Raw genomic sequence first — 26,197 nt, forward strand, 5'->3', positions numbered from 1 at the left:
AAAACTTTCAGGTTCTCCCCCATCAGTCAAGAGTACAAACTCATTGGATGAATAACAAGATGACGGTACTTTCTCTCTAATAGATCTTCTGAGAGAACTCTTTGGAACATCAATAGAAACTGGTTACTGGCCAACCACATCATCTTCCACTGAAGCATCAACAACATCATGCTGGTCATTCTGAACATGATCACTATCTTCATTATCAACTTGATCTTCATTATTTTGAAGATTTTCTTCAGGTGCAATAGTCACAAGATCTGGATCACATCAACTAAGCTTTCATTGCTCTAAGAATCAACCTTCTCAGCTTTGTCAAAATCTTCAATTGTTTGGTCTTCAAAGAACACAACATCACAGCTTCTAACAAGTTTCTTCTCAACTGGATCATAGAAACGATAGCCAAATTCGTCTTGACCATAACCAATGAAGATACACTGCCTAGTTTTAACCTCCAGCTTTGACCTCTCATCCTTAGGAACATTGTTATATCCCGTATTTTTGCATATTCGGAAAATTCGAAATAATTTTGACTTGTAAGAAATAAGGCCTTTTGATTTTTATTCAATATATATGTGTTGTTCATGAAATGTTGATGCGAAAATATTGAGGAAGGTCAAGGGAAAAATGGAAAATTTTGAAAATTAGTTTCGGGAATTACAAAATAAGAACTATAACCAATTGGGCTCAAAAGAAATGAAAAAAAAGGGGCCCAATCCACAAGAGTGGCCGGCCATGACAAGGAAAGAGGGCCCAAGCCCATGTGTCCATTTAAGTCAAGTCCACAAATAAATAAGAGGAGCTATTAGTCATCTTCATTTGGAAGATTCAAGAAACACAAAAAAAAAAAAAAACTTGAGAGAGAGAGGGAGCCAAGGAAAGGGTTCGGCCATAGTGGACAAATAAAGAAAAATTTTTGCCCATCAAATTTGATCCAAAAATCATAAATTCCTAGTATTCCTATTAAGCTCAAGACCCTCTTCAACGTGGTATAATTTTTTAGGCAAGAAAGTACTTTTTTTAGCAAGTGGAAGATTTAAGAAAAGGTAAGAATTCTATCATTTTTATGTTATGGAAGACTTATATATATGTTGTAGTATGTGAAAATGAATGAAAAGTATGAAATTTGTGTGTTGTGGGTATGTGTGTGTGTGGTCGTGTAGTGTTGTTGATGGAGGAGGATGAACAAATTTTATTTATTATGTTAATTGTGTTGTTGTGGCCTTGTGATGCAAATGGAAGAATAATAGTTCAAGTTGGCATGAAAATTGGTTGTTAAGTTGTTGTAGGAAATTATGTGATTTTATTATAGTTTGATGTAATTATGGGAATGGAGTTGTTAAGGTGCAAATTGTTGTTGTTGTTGATGGAATTGGAAGATAAAAATGTGTTGTGAATGTTTGGGTCGAATATTGGAGGTTTCGGGTGAAGTATGGTTTTTGGTGGGATTGTTGAATATTTTGTAGAATTGTATGAAATGCTTTTGAATTGTATTTAAATGATCTTGAATTAGTAGTGAATATGTAAGTGTCGATATCGGCTTGAACGTACGTGGTTGAATTGAATGTTGATGACTATGTAGAAAAGAAGGCTACTAATGTTAGAATGCGTTCTAAATTGATTTTTGATGTTATTGGTATGGTTGTTGATGAATTTGGTCGAGTTGTATTCTCGGGGATGTTGAATTTACAGGGGAGATGCTGCCGAAATTTCTGTAGACAAGTACTAGTTAGAATTGGGTCTCTAAGTACTTGTAGCTAATGTTTGGTAATTGATAATATTATTGTAGATATTGGAGAGCCCGAGACTTAATTCGGGGATTTGTTAGCGAGCGATTGAGGTATGTAAAGCCTACCGTTCCTTCTTTTTGGCATGATCCTTTTTGGAATAAACAAAAATGTATATGTATGCTTATAAAGAAAATCCTATTTTTAGAGCCACTAGGATGGCTAACATCTTTGACCTCCATAAGCTATTCCATATGGCTGGATACATATTTTATGATGTTCAAAGATTCTATTTGTTATGCTCCGAATGTTGTTCGAAAGAAAAACGAGAAGACTAAAGCCTTTGATGAATATTTCGATATGAAAATATGGTCTTAAAGTCCCCATTTGATTTGATCCATAATGTTATCCGCAAGTTTCCTAGTATGAATACGTGATCCATAATGATGTCCGAAAAATATTTGATATGGCTAAAGTTTTGGATACATATATTTTGATACGTACATATGATCTTAAAGGCTCCATTTGGTTTGCTCCATACTAATGGTTAAAATTTCCCTTAATATGAATGTCACTTGAATTTCCGAAAAGAGCTTCTGAAATGCTTTTAGAAAGTTCTGTACTTCAAAAGTTTGTAACTTTCGTATACTAACTCTGATTGACCCGAAACTGATTTCTGAGCCTTCGGATGTCATAAATATATTTGTTCATCGAATTTCAAAATTTATTTATTTATATGCATACGGTTTCCGCACTACTCCGCTCGTGCCTACTACTTTGATATCGTTCGCCGGTTCCCGGGCCGATTTTGTGATCGTGCGCACTATGATATATTCGGCAGTATGATGTGTTACGGTTCCCGAGACCTCGCCATAGGGCCGGGTTCCGCTTATATACGGCGTTATGATGTGATATGGCATATGATGTGTTCTGATGATGTGATATGTTTGATGATATGATATGTTCGGGGATTGTATGGAGATTTGAAACCTTCTGGAGTATGATGTGTTGTGGCGCCAGCGTCGGAGTGGTGACCACGTTCCTGAGCCCTATGCATGATTTTTATTTGCATTATATATATTTTCAGCACATGTTTTGACATACTAATTCTGTATCCATTTTCTGTACTCCTCACTTCAGTTATGATTCAGATTTCTGTACTTCATGCTTTACATAATTCGTACTGACCCCCTTTCTTCGGGGGCTGCGTTTCATGGCCGCAGGTACAGACGTTTGTTCTGGTGACCCGCCAGTGTAGGATACATTCTGCTACTTTGGAGTGCTCCTTTGACTCGGAGCCCATACTTTTGGTAAAGATCTTTCATTGTATATGTCTCTATATATATGTATGACTATCTGGGGTACGGCAGGGCCCTGTCCCGTCATATGTTTCTGTTATGGTTTGTAGAGGCCTGTAGTCATATATGTGGGTCATGGGTCGTGTTTGTTCGATTATGTCTGTGACTTGTGCCTTAAGCGGTCCCGTTTGTTATTATGGCCAAAACGGCCCACATGTTTGTATATGTTTGTACATCTGGGCGATGTGTATTCCGCCAGCCTACCGGATTTGATATGATGTTTCTGTACGGGCAACCGCTTAAGATGACATTTGTTTTCAGTATCTGTTTAAAATAACGTATGCTAAATTTGAATAAGTCTTCGATATGTTGACTTGATAAGCGAATGGGTTTAGGGTGTCCAAATAGGGCACCAGTCGCGGCCCACGGGGTAGGTCGTGACAAACATGCACAAAGGCCTTGCACCCGAAGACTCTCAGATGAGCATAAGAGACATCCTTACCAAACCAAACTCTGTCAGGGACATCACCATCCAAAGCAATAGTAGGAGATAAATTGATAACATAAGCAGCAGTATTAAGTGCTTCTGCCCAAAATGAATCTGGCAGCTTAGCATCTGAAAGCAAACATCTAACCCTCTCAACTAGAGTTCTGTTCATCCTCTCTGCTAGACCGTTTAACTGAGCAGTCTTTGGAGGAGTTTTCTGATGCCGAATACCCTGCTGTCTACAATAATTATCAAAGGGACCAATGTATTTGTTGACACCCAATTTTGTCCCTCCTTTATTTAATTTTATTCACTCGGGTTCTAAATTTATTGACGAGCTAAATACTTTATTTTCACTATTTTTATTTTTTATTGCTACTACTATTAATATCGCTACTTTTATTTTCAACATTACGAGCATTACTTTATCACAAATTCTAAATGGTTCGTCATCGTTTCATTTTCGGGTGTGGACTAGTTGAATTAATTACAAGACAACACTTTGTTAAAACCTTATTTTTCTACATACTAATTATTAATCATATAGTATATATTGTACTAGGTATTAAACTAGAAGCCCAAAAAATAATAAAATAAAGAAAGAAGAACCCATATTTTCAGACCAACATTTGAGTCCAAATAACCAGCCCACATATTAAATCAACAGCCCAATACCCACAATCAATCCGTCAGCCCACTCCTTACCCGACCCGGCGGCCCACTACAACTAAATCCCTAAAACTCTTTCGTCACAAAAGAGAGAGCACAGCCGCAGCTCCTCCTCTCTCCTCTCCTCACGTTATCTCCACTCTCCTTGTACCCCTCACGCCTCTGTCTCCTCTGTCCCCCGTCCCTCTCTCTCTCCTCCTTCGTCTTCCCCCCCACGCTTTTGCCACCTCCACTTCCCTCTGTCCCCCACGCCTCTGTTCCTCTCTGTCCCCCCGCTCCTCTCTCTCATGCGCTCCTCTTCATCCTCACTCTATAAATGAAGAAGAATTATTCAGTTGAAAGCGGGATTTTTTTTCCAGTATTTGGAGGAAATTTATTCAGCTTTGAGGGACACAACTATCTTCCACACTTGATTTTTCCTTTTCCGGTGAACTTTAGCCGCGACCAACAATTACTCTATTTTCATTTTTAGTTTTGAAACTTTAGTTACTTTAATCGGGTTCGGGTTCGGGTTCGTTCGAGTTCGAGCATAGATTCAAGGCCCTCGACGCCCCGTTCACTGCACCAACGACATGTCAGTGTTATTCATCCCCTTTTCTCTCTTGTCGATTCTGTCTAGAGTTTTTGTGTTGTAATGTGGTTTTCTGTATAAAAAGTGTTTCCGATTTCAAGTTACTGCTCCCATGTCGGATGTTGTAAAATGGTATGTTTGTTGTTTCAACTGATGACTGTTGATGCTTCCCAAATTAAGTTTACTGTTTTGATAGTTCAAGACCCTTGATTCATTGTTATATAAAAGCACAAGAAAATCACCAGTATTTGCGCGTTCTTGAGTCTGGCTTGTTAAGCAGTTGTCTTTAACAGTGGTTATTTAAAATCAAAGAAGTGGCAGTCCTCTCACCTGAAAGATTTAAATACATCTTTAAGTTTAAGTTATTGTAACCAGTAGATTTGCTAGCTGACGATGAGTTACTAGATATTATAAGCGTCTCTAATCGAAAATAATCGTGATTCAGACTTCGTCGCATAGAAATGAATCAAGGTGCTGGTTGTTGGTTTAGTCTTCGCTCGATTTAAGTTTAGCATGTTTCTGCCGTTTCAGGGATAATTTGATCCTTTTATGTTTGTTTGAAAAATATTAGTATGGTCACGAGTGTCTCGTTTGAATCTAAAATTTGATTGTTGCGTAAGTTATTCAAGTAGAGTGCATAATATAATCAAACCTGGTTTAGTTTCTGTTGATTAGCCCACTGCACCCAAAACTGGTCCGTAACTTTAAATTTCTTCCCCCCTGTTTGTTGTGCTTTGGTATTAACAAATGTTCGTTTATTTGAATATATGAGTTATAGTTTATTTGGTTTCCATGTAGAAAACATGATTTAAAGTTTGTTGTATACAAAAAATCATGAAGGAATTGTGTATTCTGTTTTGTATATGTTGATCGAGCCAAAGATAGAAGTCGATTATATTTCTTATGTGAATAGATTTTCTGATGATCATGACATTAATTGTTATTTCTGTGGTTTTTTTGGTTTTAAATACCATGATTTCAGTTCCCTATTGCTAGACATTTCACTTAGAATGTAGAACACTTCCTTTGAAATAATACGGTAGCATAGCCTGAGAAATAAATTTCTTTCGTTATTATCAAGCCCCTTTTGAAGCGTTAATGTATCTTCTTATGCTCACCTCAACATATAGAAAATGTCTCTGCATGTTTATCTAAGAAATATGTCTATTGGAGTTTATCAATTACGCATGTTTGAATATGGGTTTAGCTAAGTATCTATAATTCTTTTAAGCTCGAACTCTAGGAGGTAAATCTTTAAATAGAATTTTTCAAAGTTAATACTCTGGTGTTGATATGCATTAAGGGGCTTGCTCCAAACGAATATTGTTTGGTGTACGTTCATGTCTGAAAATCATACTTCTGGGAACACACTTGCTTATGCGAACTAATTAGAAATTTGATTAATTTGATGACTATGTGGTAGCATCTCTCTTTAGACGAGAATATTTTATCTTAGTATGCTTTCTGTTAAGACTTGGAAATTGCTTACTAATTGGATCTTTATTTCTCCTCTTTTTTTTTTACATGAACACTTTGGGAGCGAAATGGAGTCTTCATAAAGACCTCACTATCCCAACGATCTCATTTTAAGACTATGCGGCAATTGGACCTTGAACACGCATTCCTATTCAACTCTCATTCTCTCGATATTCATCTGAACAGAAAGCAAAGAGGGTGGCTAGCCAAACGTCGAACCACTGAAAACTTCACGCTTTTATGGAAGCCAAACACGGCTTTAGTCATTTTAATTCTATATTCCGATGTTTATTTATATGTTGGTGTGACTAACATTTTGCCTAACTGTGTGATTAGGATAAATACTTAGTTGCTTATGTTTGACCGAGCCTATTTTATATTAGGATGTCTTAATTAGCAAATTTGGGTCTTAAATCAAGTGAGCGTAGTTGTTCCTCGTAAGTTTGGCATTTTAGTTAAAAGGAAAGATATGTTTCCAAAGCATCATAAATTTTACATACTAACGTTAGCTTGTTTTGAGAAATAAAAGGCAAACTAGTTTCAACGGATAACTTTTCCACTTTAGTTCCTTTCCAACACTTGAAATATATATTAGTCTAAAAGAACCTTTAAAACTTTTATTAAATAACTCCTTTAAATTTTAGTCATTTTCTCCAAATACATATAAACATTACAAGTCTCGCTTCTTTTAGTTTATTTTTAACTAAACTCTTTTATGCAACTATTATTTTCTACAAGTTTTACTTTAAATAACTTTAGCAATATTTTCTTAAATATTTAAAAATTACATCTACATTTTAGCCTTGATTAATTAACATAAGTCCAGTCGGTTAACCATTGTTAATGGGTCTTAAAGGATGCCTAATACCTTCCCTTTATACTAATTGAACCCTTACCTAGAATCTTTTTGGTTTTGTAGACTTTACAATAATATCAACTTTAGATAACTACTTTAATAAATTTTAGGTGGCCTAATTCACCATAAATAATTAGGTGGCGACTCCTTAAAATAAACAAAAAATAGGAATCACCAATATGTTGTACTCCTACCTTAACCCGGTTAAAATGGGGTATGACAGTATTCACCACCATTTTCTGAGCGGATGCATTTTAGTTTCTTCCTTGTCTGTCTCTCAACCAAGGCCTGAAAAGTCTTGAACACATCAAGTACTTGATCCTTGGACTTCAAAGGAAATACCCAGAGTTTGCGAGAATGATCATCAATAAAAGTCACAAAGTAAAGTGCACCATCACGAGAGCTTACTTTAAAAGGATCACACAAATGAGAATGTACCAACTCCAGCAAATCAAGCTTTCTTGAAGGTGAATGACTCTGAAAAGAAACTATTTTCTGTTTCCCGGCAAAGCAATGAACACATCTCTTTAACTTTGCTTGTTTCACTCCAGAAAGCAAATTCTTCTTAGCCAAATTATCAATCCCCTTCTCGCTCATATGACTCAACCTTCTATGCCATAATTCTAATGAAGTATCATTCTCCACCAAATTTACTGAGTCACCACAAATGGAGCCCTGAAATAAGTACAAGTCAGGCATCTTGTAACCTTGAGCCATAACCATTGAACCTTTAAAAAGCTTCCACTGGCCACCACCAATGGTTTGATCATAACCATCATCATCAAGCTTTCCTACAGAAATTAAATTCAGCCGAACATCTGGAGCATGCTTGACATTGTTAAGAACCAACCTCGAACCATTCTTACTTTTCAAGCAAACTGTGCCAATACCAAGTACCTCAACCTCACTATCATTGCCCATTCGTAAATTTTCAAAATTACCCGGAGTATAAGAAAAAAAAAATTCCTTCTTTTGCGTGACATAAGAAGTGGCACTTGAATCCACAAACCAGGTAGACTCATCACAAACAAGATTGATATCATTTTTACCACAAGCAACAAGAAGATCATTTTCAGCAACAACAGCAACACGATTTTCATTATCGCCTTCTTTCTTTTGTTTTTTCTGGTCTCTCTTAAACTTGTAGCAATGTTTCTTGATGTGTTCTTTCAAGTGACAATAGTCACATGTAAGATTCTTATACCTGAAGGATCTTGACTTGCTTCTACTTTTGCCTCTGTCATTCTGAGATCTGAAGTTACTTCTCCCCCTATCTTCAGTAACCAAAACATCAGAATGTGAAGTTAAAGAAGACGACGCTTGAGATCTTCTTCTCATCTCTTCATTCAAAACACTGTTGACACTCAATTTTGTCCCTCCTTTATTTAATTTTATTTATTCGGGCTTCTAAATTTACTGACGAACTAAATACTTTATTTTCACTACTATCATTTTCGCTACTTTTATCTTTAAACATTCCGAGCATTACTTTATCACAAATTTTAAATGTTCGTCATCGTTTCATTCTCGGGTTTGGATTCGTTAAATTAATTACAAGACAACACTTTGTAAAATCTTTATTTTCCTACGTATTAATTATTAATTGTCTCCACATAGTATATATTGTACTAATTATTAAATTAGAAGCCCATAAGTTTAATTCGGCCAGCCCAACTCAAAATGAGCAGCCCATGTTTAATATTACCCGGTCCAGCCCAAACGAATTATTGACCCGGCCCAACCCCTTATTTTCTCCTTTACCCTAATCTTTCCCCTCTCTCTTTATCTTTCTCTTCACCACAGCCGCCTCCTTCTTTCCCTCTCTTCTTCTTCCTCTCCACGCTCCTCTCTCTCCTCACGTTCTCCCTACGCCTTCTCCCTGCCACTTCCACCATACCTCTGTCCCCCACGCCTCTGCTCCACCTTTCCTTGTCCCCCACGCCGTTGTCTCCTCTGTCTCTCTCTGTCCCGCCTCCTCTCTCTCTCTTTATATTTTTCTATAAAAACAACGCAATTACTCAACATTAAGGGGGATTTTTCAATGGTTGAGGGATACGGGACCCGAAATCAAATAAAACCAAGGGCTGGAACCAGAAAATTCCCTACAAAAACACAAGTTTAATCATCAAAGATAGCCTTGCTCGAAAATAACAGCCAACAATCACTCTATTTTTGGTTGGAAACTTTTGTTACTTTAATCGGGTTCTTCGAGTTCGAGTATAAATCCGAGACGTCGACACCCACTTCACTGCACCTACAAAAGGTCAGCATGTTCTTTTCTTTTCAAATCTGAAATTTCGAATATGTTCGCATGTTTGTTTCATTTTTGGTTGAATCTTAGTTGATGACTTGTAGTATCAAGCATGTTCAGGATTGGTTAGTTTGATTTTGGTTCTAATGATTCTTGTATGTCCGCGTCTTAATTTAGTTTCGTTTTTTTTGCAGTCTAGAAGTTGTTAGAATCTATTTGGTTTATGTTTTAACTTTAGCTTAGTTCAATTTCAGTTTTGTTGGCGTTTAGATGTTCGTACGAGTTCGTTAGGAATGATTATGATGATGGTATTTGGTCTCCAATTTGACATAATCATGTTTACTTGGGCCTGTTTAGATTAGCTTGTGAGGATTCTGTGAAAGATAAATAATTTTAGGAACCTACGAGCGACAAATTGACCTAACCCTAGTATGACTCCGTATGAATCCTGTTGAAACCCCATTTCGCTTCTTTAAAATAACGCATACCTGAATATGGTATTTGGATTTTTAAGATTTGTTTGTTTGATCCTCAGGGTTATTAATACGACACTGCTCCTCTTTTGCTCTATTTGTTCGAAATAATATATTCTGTTATGAATATAATTTACATGGGTTTAGATGTAACGAAATGATTACATGACATATCGATACTGGTTGTTGATTTTATTTGGTTTAAAAGGTCATGGCTGTTTCTTTTAGTTGATAAGATTATTGTTGAATGGATAGTCTGAGATTTAGGTTAAGTTTACCATGTCTTCGCTGCGTGATTTAAGTCGAATTCGATGAATGCTAGATGATAACCATTTGTCTGGTTGGTTGTAGTTCCTCCAGTTTATATTGTCATGATTGTTTGTTAAAATAGTAATCTGATTAATGTAAGGGATAATAATATGCTCTTATTTGTTCAAGTAATTTGGGTTGGGTTGTTATATTATATGGTTTAGCCTTCAAACGCATAAGCGTTTAGTTTAAACCTAAACTTGATTGTCGTATGAGTTATTTGGATTAACATTCGTCTAATCTAAAGTTGGAAAACCTGTAGCACTCTTCTATTAAAGTTTGATCAATGGCTCAGTCGAGTCAGAGGAGTGTCTCTATGAGTTTACTTCAACTTTCCCTGAAACCGTCCGCTAGGCATACCCATGGTAATCTGGAGTCCTAAAATATTGATTTAAGTTGAGACTGGTTCATGGACTGCCCTTTAAAAGTTAAACTTATGTTGTATAATCCCTCTGATATAAGCTCAGTTATCATTTATGTGTCACTGCCTATTATCAAAGTATATGTTTGAACTTGCTATAAGCCTAGATGGCGTAACCTGAGTAGTGTGTCTGGTCAATCATGAGATTTGGGTCTTGTTTTAGTTGCTTTGCTATTTTAAACAATTGATAGATCGAACAGGTGTTTACTTGAATACAATCTAAGATGGATGAGAATCTAGTCGAAGCATGATATTGTTGTCGAGATAACTAGTCCAGTCTGCCTTCTGTGTGGACTGATTTAATATGTGTGAACAGTTCAACTACTTATTTTCCCATTTGTTGTTTGGGTCGGTTTTAGAATATACAACTTGTGACATCAACTCAGCCTTCTCCTTCTCTTTCTTTGCATGAACTGGAATTTCGAGTTCCAACATCTTCGAATCTCATCGGCCACATTCATGAGACAATACTGTTTATTGTTGTTGTTTATCTACGTGAATTGCCATGTCACTCAGGCAAACCATTAACTTGTTTGAGGCTTAAGCTTACAGCTTGCCACAAGCTGTTGTAACGTCCCTGTTCTTTTTCTTCTCCATGTTCGAGCTGCACAGGAAACATGGAAACGCGGCTGAATGTTCCATCAAATTTGTTTCATTGTGTTTGATTCATCTACTTCTATTTGCTTGTGTGTTGTTTGGTGGACAATAAGACTAACAATAGGTTTATTTGGTCATGATAAATTTCATATATAACTAGTGATAAAGGGAGTAATTTTAACATATACGACAGCACACATCCCTGAAGGCAGTAACTATAATTTTTTGCTTTATCATATCGAATGTGACTTAAGTTTAGAGATTAAAGCCAACAACCCAATATTTAGTTTTGCCTCTTTAAAATTCCACAAATTACATTCACTTCTATTTTCTAAACTATGTATAGTATCTATAACATTTATTTGGAGTAATTGATTTTCAAATAGCATGCCTACACATTCTTGGGTTAAAAGAATCATTTTTCATCTTAGGATTTTCAAAACATCACAAATTATACACTAATGTTAGCGTATTTTGAGAAATAAAAGACAAGCTAGTTTTGTGGATAACTTCTTCACTTTAGCTCTTTTTTTTAACGCTTGAAACATATATTTGTTAAAACAATCCTTACATAGTCTATAATGAACTATTAGTCTTTTGTAAGTCTTACTCTTAAATAGCACTTAAAATCTTCTCTTATACAAATAATTATTTTCTACAGGTCCTATTTTAAATAGCATTCTTACAAGTCTATCCATAATTTTAGTCACATTTACAAGGCTACATTCTTTTTTATAATACTATATTTACACTCAGCCTAATTAATTGTAAGTCCGGTCGGTTAACCATTGTTAATGGGTCTTAAAGGATGCTTAATACCTTCCCTTTAGACTAATTGAACCCTTACCTAGAATCTTTTAGTTGGGTAGACTTTAAAATAAAATCAACTTTAGATAATTACTTTAAATAACTTTAGGTGTCCTAATTCACCGTAAATAATTAGGTGGCGACTCCTTAAAATAAACAAAAAATAAGAATTTCCAATATGTTGTACTTCTAATTTAACCCGGTTAAAATGGGGTATGACAGCTTGGCGACTCTGCTGGGGATTAACCTAGGTTCTAACCATAACGGACTTAGATTTAATTAGTCTTTGTGTGCAAACTTAGTTACTTTATTTGCCTAAACTGTTTTATATGCTATAAATATGTTTGCGTGATAAATTGTTTGTTTGATATAAACTGTTTAAGTGTTACTGCTTTGATAAATTGTCATTCCGTTCATATTTCTTCCACTCCTGGAAAACTCACACATATTCACACACTTAAAGCGGTTTCGCGGTTCGCGGCCGTACACTACAAAATCACCCTTTAGTTGGATCGATCTTGTGGATTTAGTCGATCGGCGGTGCAGTCGACGGCCACGGACTTTCCACTCCCAAGTTGTCCACTTGGGGGAACCTTGCGTCATAGGAAGCCAACTCTTAGTCAGCCTAAGATAGAGCTAAACCAACACCCTTATTAGGAGCATACATTTCATTACCTAGGAGACTTAATACCCTTGGTGTATTAAGCCCATTAGATGACTTTACCCAAACGTCCAAGCGGGTTCACGACCCCGAGTGACACTGATCATACTTTATGTACATATTTGATGGATAATTGTGCCTAAATATTGACTATTTGCTTTAATTAATTAAACTTTAGGGGGGAGGGAATGACTAACGTTTCTATGACATGTATGGACTTCACATTAGAGTACGTCCGTGATCAACGAACGACAAAGACCAAGGGCATCACAAAATGGAGCTAGATGTCATATTTACTTTACTTAAATTAGAAAATATTTTATATTGTACTCATTTGACATGTAATAAATATTACATTATTTTTTGTACTCTATTTTGGGAAATAGAATTTGTTTAATTAATCAAAATCAATGGGATGACGTATTATGGCATACTTTACCCTTCAAACAAACGATAGGCCTACCTCTGGCACAAAGAGGTCACATGCATATTAGGACGCGTTATTATTTTTTGATATAATCGTTTACATTTGTTTGACAACTTGTTTGACTTTATTTGATGAATTATTTGCTACATGACTTACTTGACTTTACGTGATCATGACTTACCTAGATATGTTAATAAGGCTAACATCATTTGCACTTTATGTTTCTTTTCATTTATTCCCCAAAGAGTTGATTCGTGTTGACACTCGATGGCCGATCATCCTTACCTCACAAGGTCGAAGACGTCATCATTGCCTGAACGTAGTTGGTTTGTTCAAGGAAATAAATTACTATGTCTGATCCGGCCGCATCTATTTCAACTGGTGTGGAAAACATCGTGATCCCTGGTAATCCCCCCGAGACTTCTGAACACGGAACTACTATTCAACGGGATGAACATATCGCCCGCCTGACTCAAGAGATTGAGGATCTACGTGAAGAGCTAAATCGGGTTAGAAAAATGACCAACTTATCCGTTACACTCCAAAGTCCACCTCCTGAACCTAGGAACGTCGCACCAAACCCGCCTCATTTTCCATCACTTGAATCTCAAGTTCTTGAACATTTTCCTTCCCGGAATAATGCACCTACCAACAACAACTTACTTCCAATCACCCTCGTAGATCCACCAAATACATCATTCGTCTATACCCCTCCACAAAGTCAACCACCCACCTACACTACCTATGCTACTCCTAATCCATTACCCGTCAACCCAACAAATCAATCGCTAGCTTACACTCCTTATATTCCTTTATCCACCACCTACAACTACTCTAAACCCACCAAACCAAGCCATTACATACTTTAACCATCCACAACAGTCTTTCTACCCTTACCACTACGCTGAACTCTACCAAGCTCCACTAACTACATACCCTGTCTACAATGCCCGACCAAATTACTACCAACCCCGAGCACCTCACTATCAAAACCCACGTCCATACCAAATTGTTCAAGTTCCCACTTACCAAAATCGACCACATACCACACATAAAGCCCGTCCAAACCCTGTCATAAAAAACACCCGTAATTACACTCAGTTCGCTGAACCTTTGGCTCAATTATTCGAAAGACTGAAAGCCGCAGGCGTGATACAACCTATTGAAGGGAAAATTCTCAATCCTATTCCAAAATGGTTTAATGGTTCCAAGCGTTGTGCATACCATTCTGGAGTTGTTGGGCACGACACTGAAGATTGTTATGGGCTCAAAAACAAAATTGAAGCCTTGATTAAGGAGGGATCAATCCAGCTCACTGGAGCTCGGCCCAACGTGGACAACAATCCCTTTGCCTACTCACGAAAACGCCAACGTGAACATGATAACTATCGAAGAAGTTAAGAATTTGAAAAGACCATTACGCTAATTGGAAAGATGGAGATGGGCACGTCATCAACTTTTGCTTCCGTGGGGACAATCCAAAACAAGTACCAGTGAAGACAACTACTCACAACACCAAGACACCGACCATACGGGTCGCCGAACCAGGAGAGACTTTGAAGAATTGGACTTGTACTTCGTCCCTGATTCGCCCGGAGTCTTGGTGGATTGAACATGTAGTGAACTTTTTATAGCACGATTTTTTTTGCTTTGCTTCATCTTTTGGAAGCTTAATTGCAAAATCTATGAATGCATTTCTGATTTTCCTTAATCATCTATTATTGTTATTTTCTACTTTACTTATCAAATCTGCCAACTCTATGATTATGACATAAGATGAACGAATGGACAACATACGTCTCGAGAGAGTAACAAAGAAAACTAGATTCCACTTAGAAGAAATTGAAATAGCCTATAGACAATGACACAAGCATGAAAGCTATCAGTCAAGAAGACATTGAAAAACAATATAGTTTGCAACCTTTCCTTTAATATACATGCGAACTACGCTGACCTGATTCCTGTGGCGGGATACGTAGGCAGCCCACATAGGGTTCGGTTGCATTATAACAGAAAATCCAAAAAAAATCCTTATGCAAGGAGAACTACACATTACCTGATTCCCTCAGTGAGATTCGTAGACTATCAACATGCAGGTCAGTCACATTTAGGTAGAAATCCAACAAACCTTTATCATTTACATAACAGAACTACGCTGACCTGATTCCCAGGGCGGGATACGTAGGCAATCCAGATCGAGTTCGGTCCCTTATTAGAAAATTTTAAACCATTCTTATATACCTTACGAACTACGTTCCGACCTGATTCCCTTGGACGGATACGTAGGCAACCTATACAAGGTTCGGTCACACCACAACATAAATTTAACATACCCTTCTGAACCCAAAACTAGGGCATATTTTGAAAATATATAGACAAAAGAACGGTTGGACACCGACAAGATTGAGGCTACCAGATAGGAAGTATTATAGACTAATTACTTTAGAAGTGTCACAATCTGAAGTTGGCAGAAATATTTTACAACTTACATACATATATTTACACATATATATTTCCTTATATACATATACTTACATATATATCTTTCCTTATATATACACTTACATATACACTTTTTAAATGAAACACTTTCTTTCAATCATTTTCACTACTGTTCATCTACCGAGGTTTGAACGGAGGTCACAAGATCCAAACAAATAAGACGAATGGAGCAGCCAACAACGTCAAGCTTCGAGTCAACACGAATCAACTTCCCCCTCCCAAACTAAGAATTTTTCTTTGAGTGCAGGAACTTAAAATCGCGAGATCAACAGTCAAGTCTATCAATCAGGGCCATTGTGGCCTCGCCTCAAAAACCATACGGCTTTACTTCCAACCTTATCTTTTAATTTATTTTTTATCAAAATAATTTTATAACTTTATACACCTATTTTTGTAGGTTGACAAGATTGAAGGCGAATTAAATCAGGATTACGTGTCCTAAATTTGGCCTGTCACGATACCATCAACATCATGAGCCAGACGGCTATTCCACCACTTTACTCCATACTTTATCAATTATTTTATCATATACTTTACCAGCTTTAACCATTTTACTCTGAACTTTGCAGGAATCATTGTTAAGTTTTCAAAGACAGCTGAAGGCATCTCCCAAGACCGCTGGAGGCATCAATATCACACCCCGAGGATAACTATACATTTTAGGTTCGTCCGCCTTTAATAGGACATCATTTCTTCAAAAGCATCGCACTGCATATGCACTACTGCTTTCTGCCCGCACTGCAAAGGCACCGCATCGCATTGCATTATTTCAAATGCCCGACAAAGGGACAACATCATTGTTCGCAAACGCACAGCATTTAGGCTCGTCCGCCTTTAATAGGACACTCTAGGATTGTCCGCCTTTAATAGGACACTTTAGGCTCGTCCGCCTTTAATAGGACACTTTAGGATTGTCCGCCTTTAATAGGACACTTTAGGCTCGTCCGCCTTTAATAGGATATCATTTCTTTAAATGCCTCACACGGCATATGCATCATGTCCTCGAAAACAACCGGAGACATGCTTGGGTTCGTCCACCCTAAAATAGGACATTTTAGGCTCGTCCGCCTTTAATAGGATATCATTTCTTTAAATGTCTCACACGGCATATGCATCATGTCCTCGAAAACAACCGGAGACATACTTGGGTTCGTCCACCCTAAAATAGGATGCTTGGGTTCGTCCACCCTAAAATAGGACATATTGGGTTCTTCCACCCTAAAATAGGATACTTGGGTTCGTCCACCCTAAAATAGGACATATTGGGTCATTCTACCCTAAAATAAGAATTCACATTTTTATCTTGAATTTTACAGGATTGGCGTCGAGTCTCTGAAGACAACCTGGGGCATCATTCGGCTATACAGTCTCATATGCATAAGCCAGACGGCTACACTATGACTCTAATCTCTACTTTATCATTCACTTTACCAACTCTAACGATTTTACCTTGAACTTTGAAGAAATTATCATTAAGCCTCCGAAGACAACCGGAGATATATCATCAAGTCCCCGAAGACAACCGGAGACATATCATCAAGTCCCCGAAGACAACTGGAGACATATCATCAAGTCCCCGAAGACAACCGGAGACACATCATCAAGTCCCCGAAGACAACCGGAGACACATCATCAAGTCCCCGAAGACAACCGGAGACATATCATCAAGTCCTCGAAGACAACCGGAGACATATCATCGAGCCCCGAAGACAACCGGAGACATCACATGGCTACACGGCCTCACCTGCATAAGCCAAGAGGCTATACACTTGCTTTACTCCTTACTTCATTTCTTTATTTCATCATCTACTTTGCCTACTTTCACAATTTTACCTTAAATTTCGCAGACATCATCAAGTCCCGGAATACAGCCGGAGGCCTTACTACTATCATCTCCAACCGTAACTAGAGACCTTATTACATCCTCAGCATACGCATCACACATTCATTCAAGTCCCTAAAAACAACCAGAGACAACATTGGCCACACGGCTTCATCTTCATTCCCGCACTCATATTTACTATCATTTACACTCTTTATAATTTTACGCTTTCAACTTTATTACTAATTTTGACATGAATTTCAGTTTCGGTAGAAAGTACAACCTGCATAGACGCAACACAACGTGAAACTTTATCTTACGCAGTGAACTGGGGCAAATTTGCTGAAGAGGAATATCAAACTCACAAGCAAAGGTCACGGATCTACTCTCGAACTCAATTCCGCCTATGTCCACAAACACGTGATACGAAGGTTAATTTCTCTTTCACATCCTCTGCTAAAACTCTACTAAATCTACTCTTTTCACAATCTCATATTCCTTTCTACATCCCCAGTGTCTCCATAACTCAACACTGGGGCATTTTTTGAAGAATTTACATCGTGTCTAGTAGAGTCCTACTTATGGGTGTGTTGTGCACCACATTTATAATTAGGAGGCTATAAGCATATGTTCCATTCTCGTCACCTGTCCCCAACCCTTGCAAAGTTATAAATTCATAAATAACATTCGCTCAACAGGTTCGACCACAATCCCTTCTGCCTTCATAATATTTTCCACCAATTCTCCTAACCCATATTTTCTAAAATTCATGTTTGTCGGTCGGAACAAAATTGGCTACTACGTCAACTTCTTCGCCCGAAGACTCTTACATCGTCTTCGGTCGAAGAGGGGCATCTGTTGACACTCAATTTTGTCCCTCCTTTATTTAATTTTATTTATTCGGGCTTCTAAATTTACTGACGAACTAAATACTTTATTTTCACTACTATCATTTTCGCTACTTTTATCTTTAAACATTACGAGCATTACTTTATCACAAATTTTAAATGTTCGTCATCGTTTCATTCTCGGGTTTGGACTCGTTAAATTAATTACAAGACAACACTTTGTAAAATCTTTATTTTCCTACGTATTAATTATTAATTGTCTCCACATAGTATATATTGTACTAATTATTAAATTAGAAGCCCATAAGTTTAATTCGGCCAGCCCAACTCAAAATGAGCAGCCCATGTTTAATATTACCCGGTCCAGCCCAAACGAATTATTGACCCGGCCCAACCCCTTATTTTCTCCTTTACCCTAATCTTTCCCCTCTCTCTTTCTCTTTCTCTTCACCACAGCCGCCTCCTTCTTTCCCTCTCTTCTTCTTCCTCTCCACGCTTCTCTCTCTCCTCACGTTCTCCCCACGCCTTCTCCCTGCCACTTCCACCATACCTCTGTCCCCCACGCCTCTGCTCCACCTTTCCTTGTCCCCCACGTCGTTGTCTCCTCTGTCTCTCTCTGTCCCGCCTCCTCTCTCTCTCTTCATATTTTTCTATAAAAACAACGAAATTACTCAACATTAAGGGGGATTTTTCAATGGTTGAGGGATACGGGACCCGAAATCAAATAAAACCAAGGGCTGGAACCAGAAAATTCCCTACAAAAACACAAGTTTAATCATCAAAGATAGCCTTGCTCGAAAAGAACAGCCAACAATCACTCTATTTTTGGTTGGAAACTTTTGTTACTTTAATCGGGTTCTTCGAGTTCGAGTATAAATCCGAGACGTCGACACCCACTTCACTGCACCTACAAAAGGTCAGCATGTTCTTTTCTTTTCAAATCTGAAATTTCGAATATGTTCGCATGTTTGTTTCGTTTTTGGTTGAATCTTAGTTGATGACTTGTAGTATCAAGCATGTTCAGGATTGGTTAGTTTGATTTTGGTTCTAATGATTCTTGTATGTCCGCGTCTTAATTTAGTTTTGTTTTTTTTGCAGTCTAGAAGTTGTTAGAATCTATTTGGTTTATGTCTTAACTTTGGCTTAGTTCAATTTCAGTTTTGTTGGCGTTTAGATGTTCGTACGAGTTCGTTAGGAATGATTATGATGATGGTATTTGGTCTCCAATTTGACATAATCATGTTTACTTGGGCCTGTTTAGATTAGCTTGTGAGGATTCTGTGAAAGATAAATAATTTTAGGAACCTACGAGCGACAAATTGACCTAACCCTAGTATGACTCCGTATGAATCCTGTTGAAACCCCATTTTTCTTCTTTAAAATAACGCATACCTGAATATGGTATTTGGATTTTTAAGATTTGTTTGTTTGATCCTCAGGGTTATTAATACGACACTGCTCCTCTTTTGCTCTATTTGTTCGAAATAATATATTCTGTTATGAATATAATTTACATGGGTTTAGATGTAACGAAATGATTACATGACATATCGATACTGGTTGTTGATTTTATTTGGTTTAAAAGGTCATGGCTGTTTCTTTTAGTTGATAAGATTATTGTTGAATGGATAGTCTGAGATTTAGATTAAGTTTACCATGTCTTCGCTGCGTGATTTAAGTCGAATTCGATGAATGCTAGATGATAACCATTTGTCTGGTTGGTTGTAGTTCCTCCAGTTTATATTGTCATGATTGTTTGTTAAACTAGTAATCTGATTGATGTAAGGGATAATAATATGCTCTTATTTGTTCAAGTAATTTGGGTTGGGTTGTTATATTATATGGTTTAGCCTTCAAACGCATAAGCGTTTAGTTTAACCCTAAACTTGATTGTCGTATGAGTTATTTGGATTAACATTCGTCTAATCTAAAGTTGGAAAACCTGTAGCACTCTTCTATTAAAGTTTGATCAATGGCTCAGTCGAGTCAGAGGAGTGTCTCTATGAGTTTACTTCAACTTTCCCTGAAACCGTCCGCTAGGCATACCCATGGTAATCTGGAGTCCTAAAATATTGATTTAAGTTGAGACTGGTTCATGGACTGCCCTTTAAAAGTTAGACTTATGTTGTATAATCCCTCTGATATAAGCTCAGTTATCATTTATGTGTCACTGCCTATTATCAAAGTATATGTTTGAACTTGCTATAAGCCTAGATGGCGTAACCTGAGTAGTGTGTCTGGTCAATCATGAGATTTGGGTCTTGTTTTAGTTGCTTTGCTATTTTAAACAATTGATAGATCGAACAGGTGTTTACTTGAATACAATCTAAGATGGATGAGAATCTATTCGAAGCATGATATTGTTGTCGAGATAACTGGTCCAGTCTGCCTTCTGTGTGGACTGATTTAATATGTGTGAACAGTTAAACTATTTATTTTCCCATTTGTTGTTTGGGTCGGTTTTAGAATATACAACTTGTGACATCAACTCAGCCTTCTCCTTCTCTTTCTTTGCATGAACTGGAATTTCGAGTTCTAACATCTTCGAATCTCATCGGCCACATTCATGAGACAATACTGTTTATTGTTGTTGTTTATCTACGTGAATTGCCATGTCACTCAGGCAAACCATTAACTTGTTTGAGGCTTAAGCTTACAGCTTGCCACAAGCTGTTGTAACGTCCCTGTTCTTTTTCTTCTCCATGTTCGAGCTGCACAGGAAACATGGAAACGCGGCTGAATGTTCCATCAAATTTGTTTCATTGTGTTTGATTCATCTACTTCTATTTGCTTGTGTGTTGTTTGGTGGACAATAAGACTAACAATAGGTTTATTTGGTCATGATAAATTTCATATATAACTAGTGATAAAGGGAGTAATTTTAACATATACGACAGCACACATCCCTGAAGGCAGTAACTATAATTTTTTGCTTTATCATATCGAATGTGACTTAAGTTTAGAGATTAAAGCCAACAACCCAATATTTAGTTTTGCCTCTTTAAAATTCCACAAATTACATTCACTTCTATTTTCTAAACTATGTATAGTATCTATAACATTTATTTGGAGTAATTGATTTTCAAATAGCATGCCTACACATTCTTGGGTTAAAAGAATCATTTTTCATCTTAGGATTTTCAAAACATCACAAATTATACACTAATGTTAGCGTATTTTGAGAAATAAAAGACAAGCTAGTTTTGTGGATAACTTCTTCACTTTAGCTCTTTTTTTTAACGCTTGAAACATATATTTGTTAAAACAATCCTTGCATAGTCTATAATGAACTATTAGTCTTTTGTAAGTCTTACTCTTAAATAGCACTTAAAATCTTCTCTTATACAAATAATTATTTTCTACAGGTCCTATTTTAAATAGCATTCTTACAAGTCTATCCATAATTTTAGTCACATTTACAAGGCTACATTCTTTTTTATAATACTATATTTACACTCAGCCTAATTAATTGTAAGTCCGGTCGGTTAACCATTGTTAATGGGTCTTAAAGGATGCCTAATACCTTCCCTTTAGACTAATTGAACCCTTACCTAGAATCTTTTGGTTGGGTAGACTTTAAAATAAAATCAACTTTAGATAATTACTTTAAATAACTTTAGGTGTCCTAATTCACCGTAAATAATTAGGTGGCGACTCCTTAAAATAAACAAAAAATAGGAATTTCCAATATGTTGTACTTCTAATTTAACCCGGTTAAAATGGGGTATGACAAACACCGCTCTTAGCATATTTCATGGTTACACCATCACTGGGAGCAGAATTAGTCAAAGAAACTCGAAGAGTTTCCCAAGAGTCTGACAGAGTATTAAGAAGCCAAAGTCCCTGTATTTCTTCATCAAACTTGACACCCATTCCAGATAGCTGATCAAGGACACCCTGAAAATCATTGATATGATCAAAAATAGGGCTGCTTTCTTTGTATCTAATATTCATCAATTGTTTCAGTAGGAACAACTTATTATTGCCATTCTTTGAAGCATAAAGTGTCTCGAGCTTTTCCCACAAGCTTTTAGCATTTGTCTCATTCACAATATGATTTCGAACATTATCTTCAACCCATTGCCTAATATAGCCACAAACCTGTAAGTGCTCAAATTTCCAATCCTCATCTTCAATAGACTCGAGTTTCTTAGAAGCGAACACAGGTAAATGCAACTTCTTGACAAATAGAAGATCTTTCAGCTTGCTTTTCCAAATATGGTAATTACTGCCATTTAAACAAACCATCTTGCTCATATTTACCTCCATCATTCAAATAGACAATCAACACAACCAAATACAACCACAAGCTCTGATACCACTTTGTTGAGAAGAAACAAGCAATAACCAAATTGCACGACGAGGTAACAGCGGAATAAAAATACCCAAGTCGAAACTTCTCACACTATTTGAACCAAGAGAAGACAATAAACACTAGCACAAATGGAAATCCAGGCAGCTATACCAACAATAAAATAGTAAAGCAAGCAAAAATAAATCGAATGGAAGAGACACCAAATTTACGTGGTAAAACCCCTTTAATGTGAAGAGGAAACATCCACAGGACCTCCGGCCCACAAAAGCTCCACTATAATCAACAAGAGTTACAACAATGTTCTCCAAATGGCTACAACAACAAAGCCAAGCACGGAGGAATAATACATAAAAGATAGCACCAAAACTAGCGAAGAAATGAGAGAAATCACCCCCAAAACTGAGGTACTGTTCGTACTCGAAAAATGGAGCTACAGACCACAAAATCTGATCTTCACCGTTGAAATCGAAGAACCAGATGTTGAGAACCCCCAGTTCAAATTGCAGCACGATCCAACGGTTAACGAATCGGGAAACGTAATTTAAAGCGAACTGCTGTAACAGAAAATTTCTGGACGAAAATCTGCTTTCTCTCTCATGTTTTTCTCTCTATATGGCTGCTATAAATTCACTCTTGTGTTCTCAAAATAAGACCTAAATTGATCCTATAGAGAAAATTTTGGGCAAAATTGGCCTGGTCCAAATTGGATTGAGTTTTATTAATCCAATTTCACATAGAAAGGAAAAATTCAAAAATCTAATTGGATTGAGTTTTATTAATCCAATTCCACTTAAAAACCTAACACTGTCCCCCTTTTCCTTTTGTACAGGAAGCCTCGGCTGAGATTTTTTAAATTTGAGCTGGACACAATTAGTTCAATGAACCTGAAGGCTATAGCTTTATGCCTTCATCCACGTATGTCATCATAGAGATATCGCAAATTGACTTAGTCAAAATCAGCACACAGCAAAACATTAATGTTATTGGTACACGTGTAGTCAAAGTCAATCTGGTTTCAAAGTCATTAGAACCCATAAAATCCAAGAGCCACCTTACATTTGAGTCCGTGTTTTTTTTTTTTTTTAATTACATAGGGATAGGGAAGGGGATTACAACCTGGGGATTTGAGGTCGTGATTGGCACAGAATACAGATAAATTTCTTAAGAAGAAAAATAACCGGTCCATTTTATATCTTGTCCACCCTTTAGATTTCCAGTGTTGATGTGAAGAAAAGTGTTAAGCCACATAATAATTGTGGATATAAATAAGTGTGAATTTCAGATAAAATTATTGCTGAAAATTCTTGCGTCTATATATCATCTTTTGTTTTTATATTCAACATCAGTATTTCAGACTTGATTGATGATCCTAATTATGAAACTATCCATCTTTATTTTGGATATTCTTCAAATTAATCATGTTAACTAAGTACAAATCATCGTGCAGAACCATAATAACTTATTGTAAGGTAACCAAATCCTTTTTTCTTCTTCTTCAAAATTAAAGACATAGACCATACACACAATCTGACTAATTAGTCTTATAATCAGGATCAACGCCTCTATTTCCTCAGAAAATAAAACCTCCATTATAAAAGTTAACTGCATAATCAGTTGCGTAGGAACAATTAGCAGTAGCAAGTTGATTCTGGATTGACACCTTGCACTTGTCACTTGCCTGCGAATGATCATCTAGGTTCCATAATCCTCCCCATAATCCGTCCATCGGAAAAGTGTCCGTCCATGCACATGATATGTCTGAAGAAGTCGTCACTGGTGGCAAGTCCACAACCGGATCCTGATCCATTATATTCTGACGATAAGTGAACGCTACTTCGTTATCATTTTCATCGCTCTTTATGATCACTTCTTCTGCTTGAGGTGAGAATTTAGTAGTGCCATTTTGTTGCAGTTGATTTTTCTGCCTTAGAGTTTTTCTTTTGTCCTGCTTTGCAGAAGCTTTTTCTTTCTTCTTGAAATGTGTCCTCCAGTAATTTTTTATTTCGTTGTCTGTCCTTCCAGGCAAGTAACGGGCTATAGTTGACCATCTGCACATTAACATTGCAAGTAATTAATTACCAAAGGAGGCGACAAAGGCCAATTTAAAGAAGAATTAAATAGCCTAGAAATTGAGTGAGAATTAAGAATTTACTTGTTGCCCCACAAGGCATGCAATTCAATAATAATGCCTTCCTCCTGAGGTGTTATGTGACCTCTTTTAAGTCCAGGCCTCAAGTAGTTCACCCACCTTAGCCTGCAACTCTTCCCAGTCCTCTTCAGTCCTGCATGAACAATACCCAACTTCAAAATGAATACAGGGGAAAAAAAACTTAAAATCACATCCAAGCTCAGAGGCAGATTGAATATTTGTATATACTTAATAGATTCAAGGCTTTGAGCTCTTTCAAAATTATTATGGATTCAGAACTTGATATTATTCTACGTCTCGAGGGATTTAACATACAGACTACATATCTATGGTGCTCCATGTGAAAATAATGAGTTCAATTGAACTTGCTCCTAGCATCACTATAAGTCTGTCTCTGCCTTAGTCTCTGCCTTATAAGCTCGTGTTAAATTCGTAAAGAAAGAGAAAGCGAGAGATCAAACAGAATTTTGCCTGGAAATAACGTCTCAAAAGATAAAGAAGTATAGTTAATTTCTTGAGATGCGTTGCAATTTATAATTCGTACCTGCACAGCGAGCTACAGAACTCCATCTTCCCTCACCATGCAAGTTAACATACTCAGATAGAAGTTTATCCTCTTCAGGAGTCCAAGGCCCCTTCCTCCATTCTTGTAATTGATCAGAATTAGCTCCCCAACCCATCATTCCAACCATTGTTTATTGAATAAACTTGCTGAGTAACTTTCACTAAATCTTCTTGATTAATTAAGTAGTAATATGCTGTCTCCTATTTGTATGACAGAATAAGTCACAGGCTAGCTACCATATATATACCCTCATCACCCTGTCAATTTAACGTCTTTTCGATGCATTAATCTGATCTCACTAGCGTTAAAGTAACTCAGTTTCTGCTTCTTTATTACGAAATCATTCCTTCCACCTCATAATATCTGCCATGTGTTATCTCATGTTGCGCCTCGCCTAATTCTGAACCTATTAGTGAGAAACAAGTGTGCCTTGGAAATCTTATTAGAACCGTACCAACAAAGGTAATATAATTAAGGACAAATATTCTTGATAGATATTAGATTAGCACTAGCAATTCCGTAACAGAATTTAAACGCATGCTTAATCATACGTTTAATCAGGATACTTAACTTATATGCACTAACTAACAGTGTAAGAAAATTCACACGATCAATGTGTTTGTTGTAAGAGGTGCTAACATGCATGTTTTGTTTTCCAGCTTATAACAAATGCTTACAAATTTTCATAACCTGATGACAGTAAGGGCGGATTTGAACACCCTCTGCAAAAAATTACAGTATATATATAGGGTAGATTTTCTGTGTTTATGTACATATATTAACTTTTAAACAACACGAATAAATGCAAAAAGTTAACTCAAGTGGTCCAGGGTGTTCAAAATTGTCTCTAGCGTATTCGATTCCCATCAACAATATTATTTTTTATATTTAACTTTTGTTTTTTTCGAACTCCTAAGTGAAAAATCTTGAATCCACAACTGATAGCATAAAAAAAAAAAAAATCTT

General features: G+C 36.8%; 1 protein-coding gene across 1 annotated transcript; it reads right to left on the reverse strand.

The window, feature by feature from the left end:
* Positions 1 to 23,824: 23,824 nt before the first annotated feature.
* Positions 23,825 to 25,754, reverse strand: LOC132622337 (MYB-like transcription factor EOBII). Its single transcript, XM_060336933.1, has 3 exons — positions 25,211 to 25,754; positions 24,670 to 24,799; positions 23,825 to 24,565 (listed from the first exon to the last, which is right to left on the reverse strand). Exons 1-3 carry the CDS (start codon positions 25,356 to 25,358, stop codon positions 24,088 to 24,090), a joined length of 756 nt encoding a protein of 251 aa, XP_060192916.1. The 5' UTR covers positions 25,359 to 25,754; the 3' UTR covers positions 23,825 to 24,087.
* Between the last annotated feature and the right edge of the window lie 443 nt (positions 25,755 to 26,197).

The sequence above is a fragment of the Lycium barbarum genome, chromosome 12, assembly GCF_019175385.1.
Source record: "Lycium barbarum isolate Lr01 chromosome 12, ASM1917538v2, whole genome shotgun sequence".
Taxonomy (NCBI): domain Eukaryota; kingdom Viridiplantae; phylum Streptophyta; class Magnoliopsida; order Solanales; family Solanaceae; genus Lycium; species Lycium barbarum.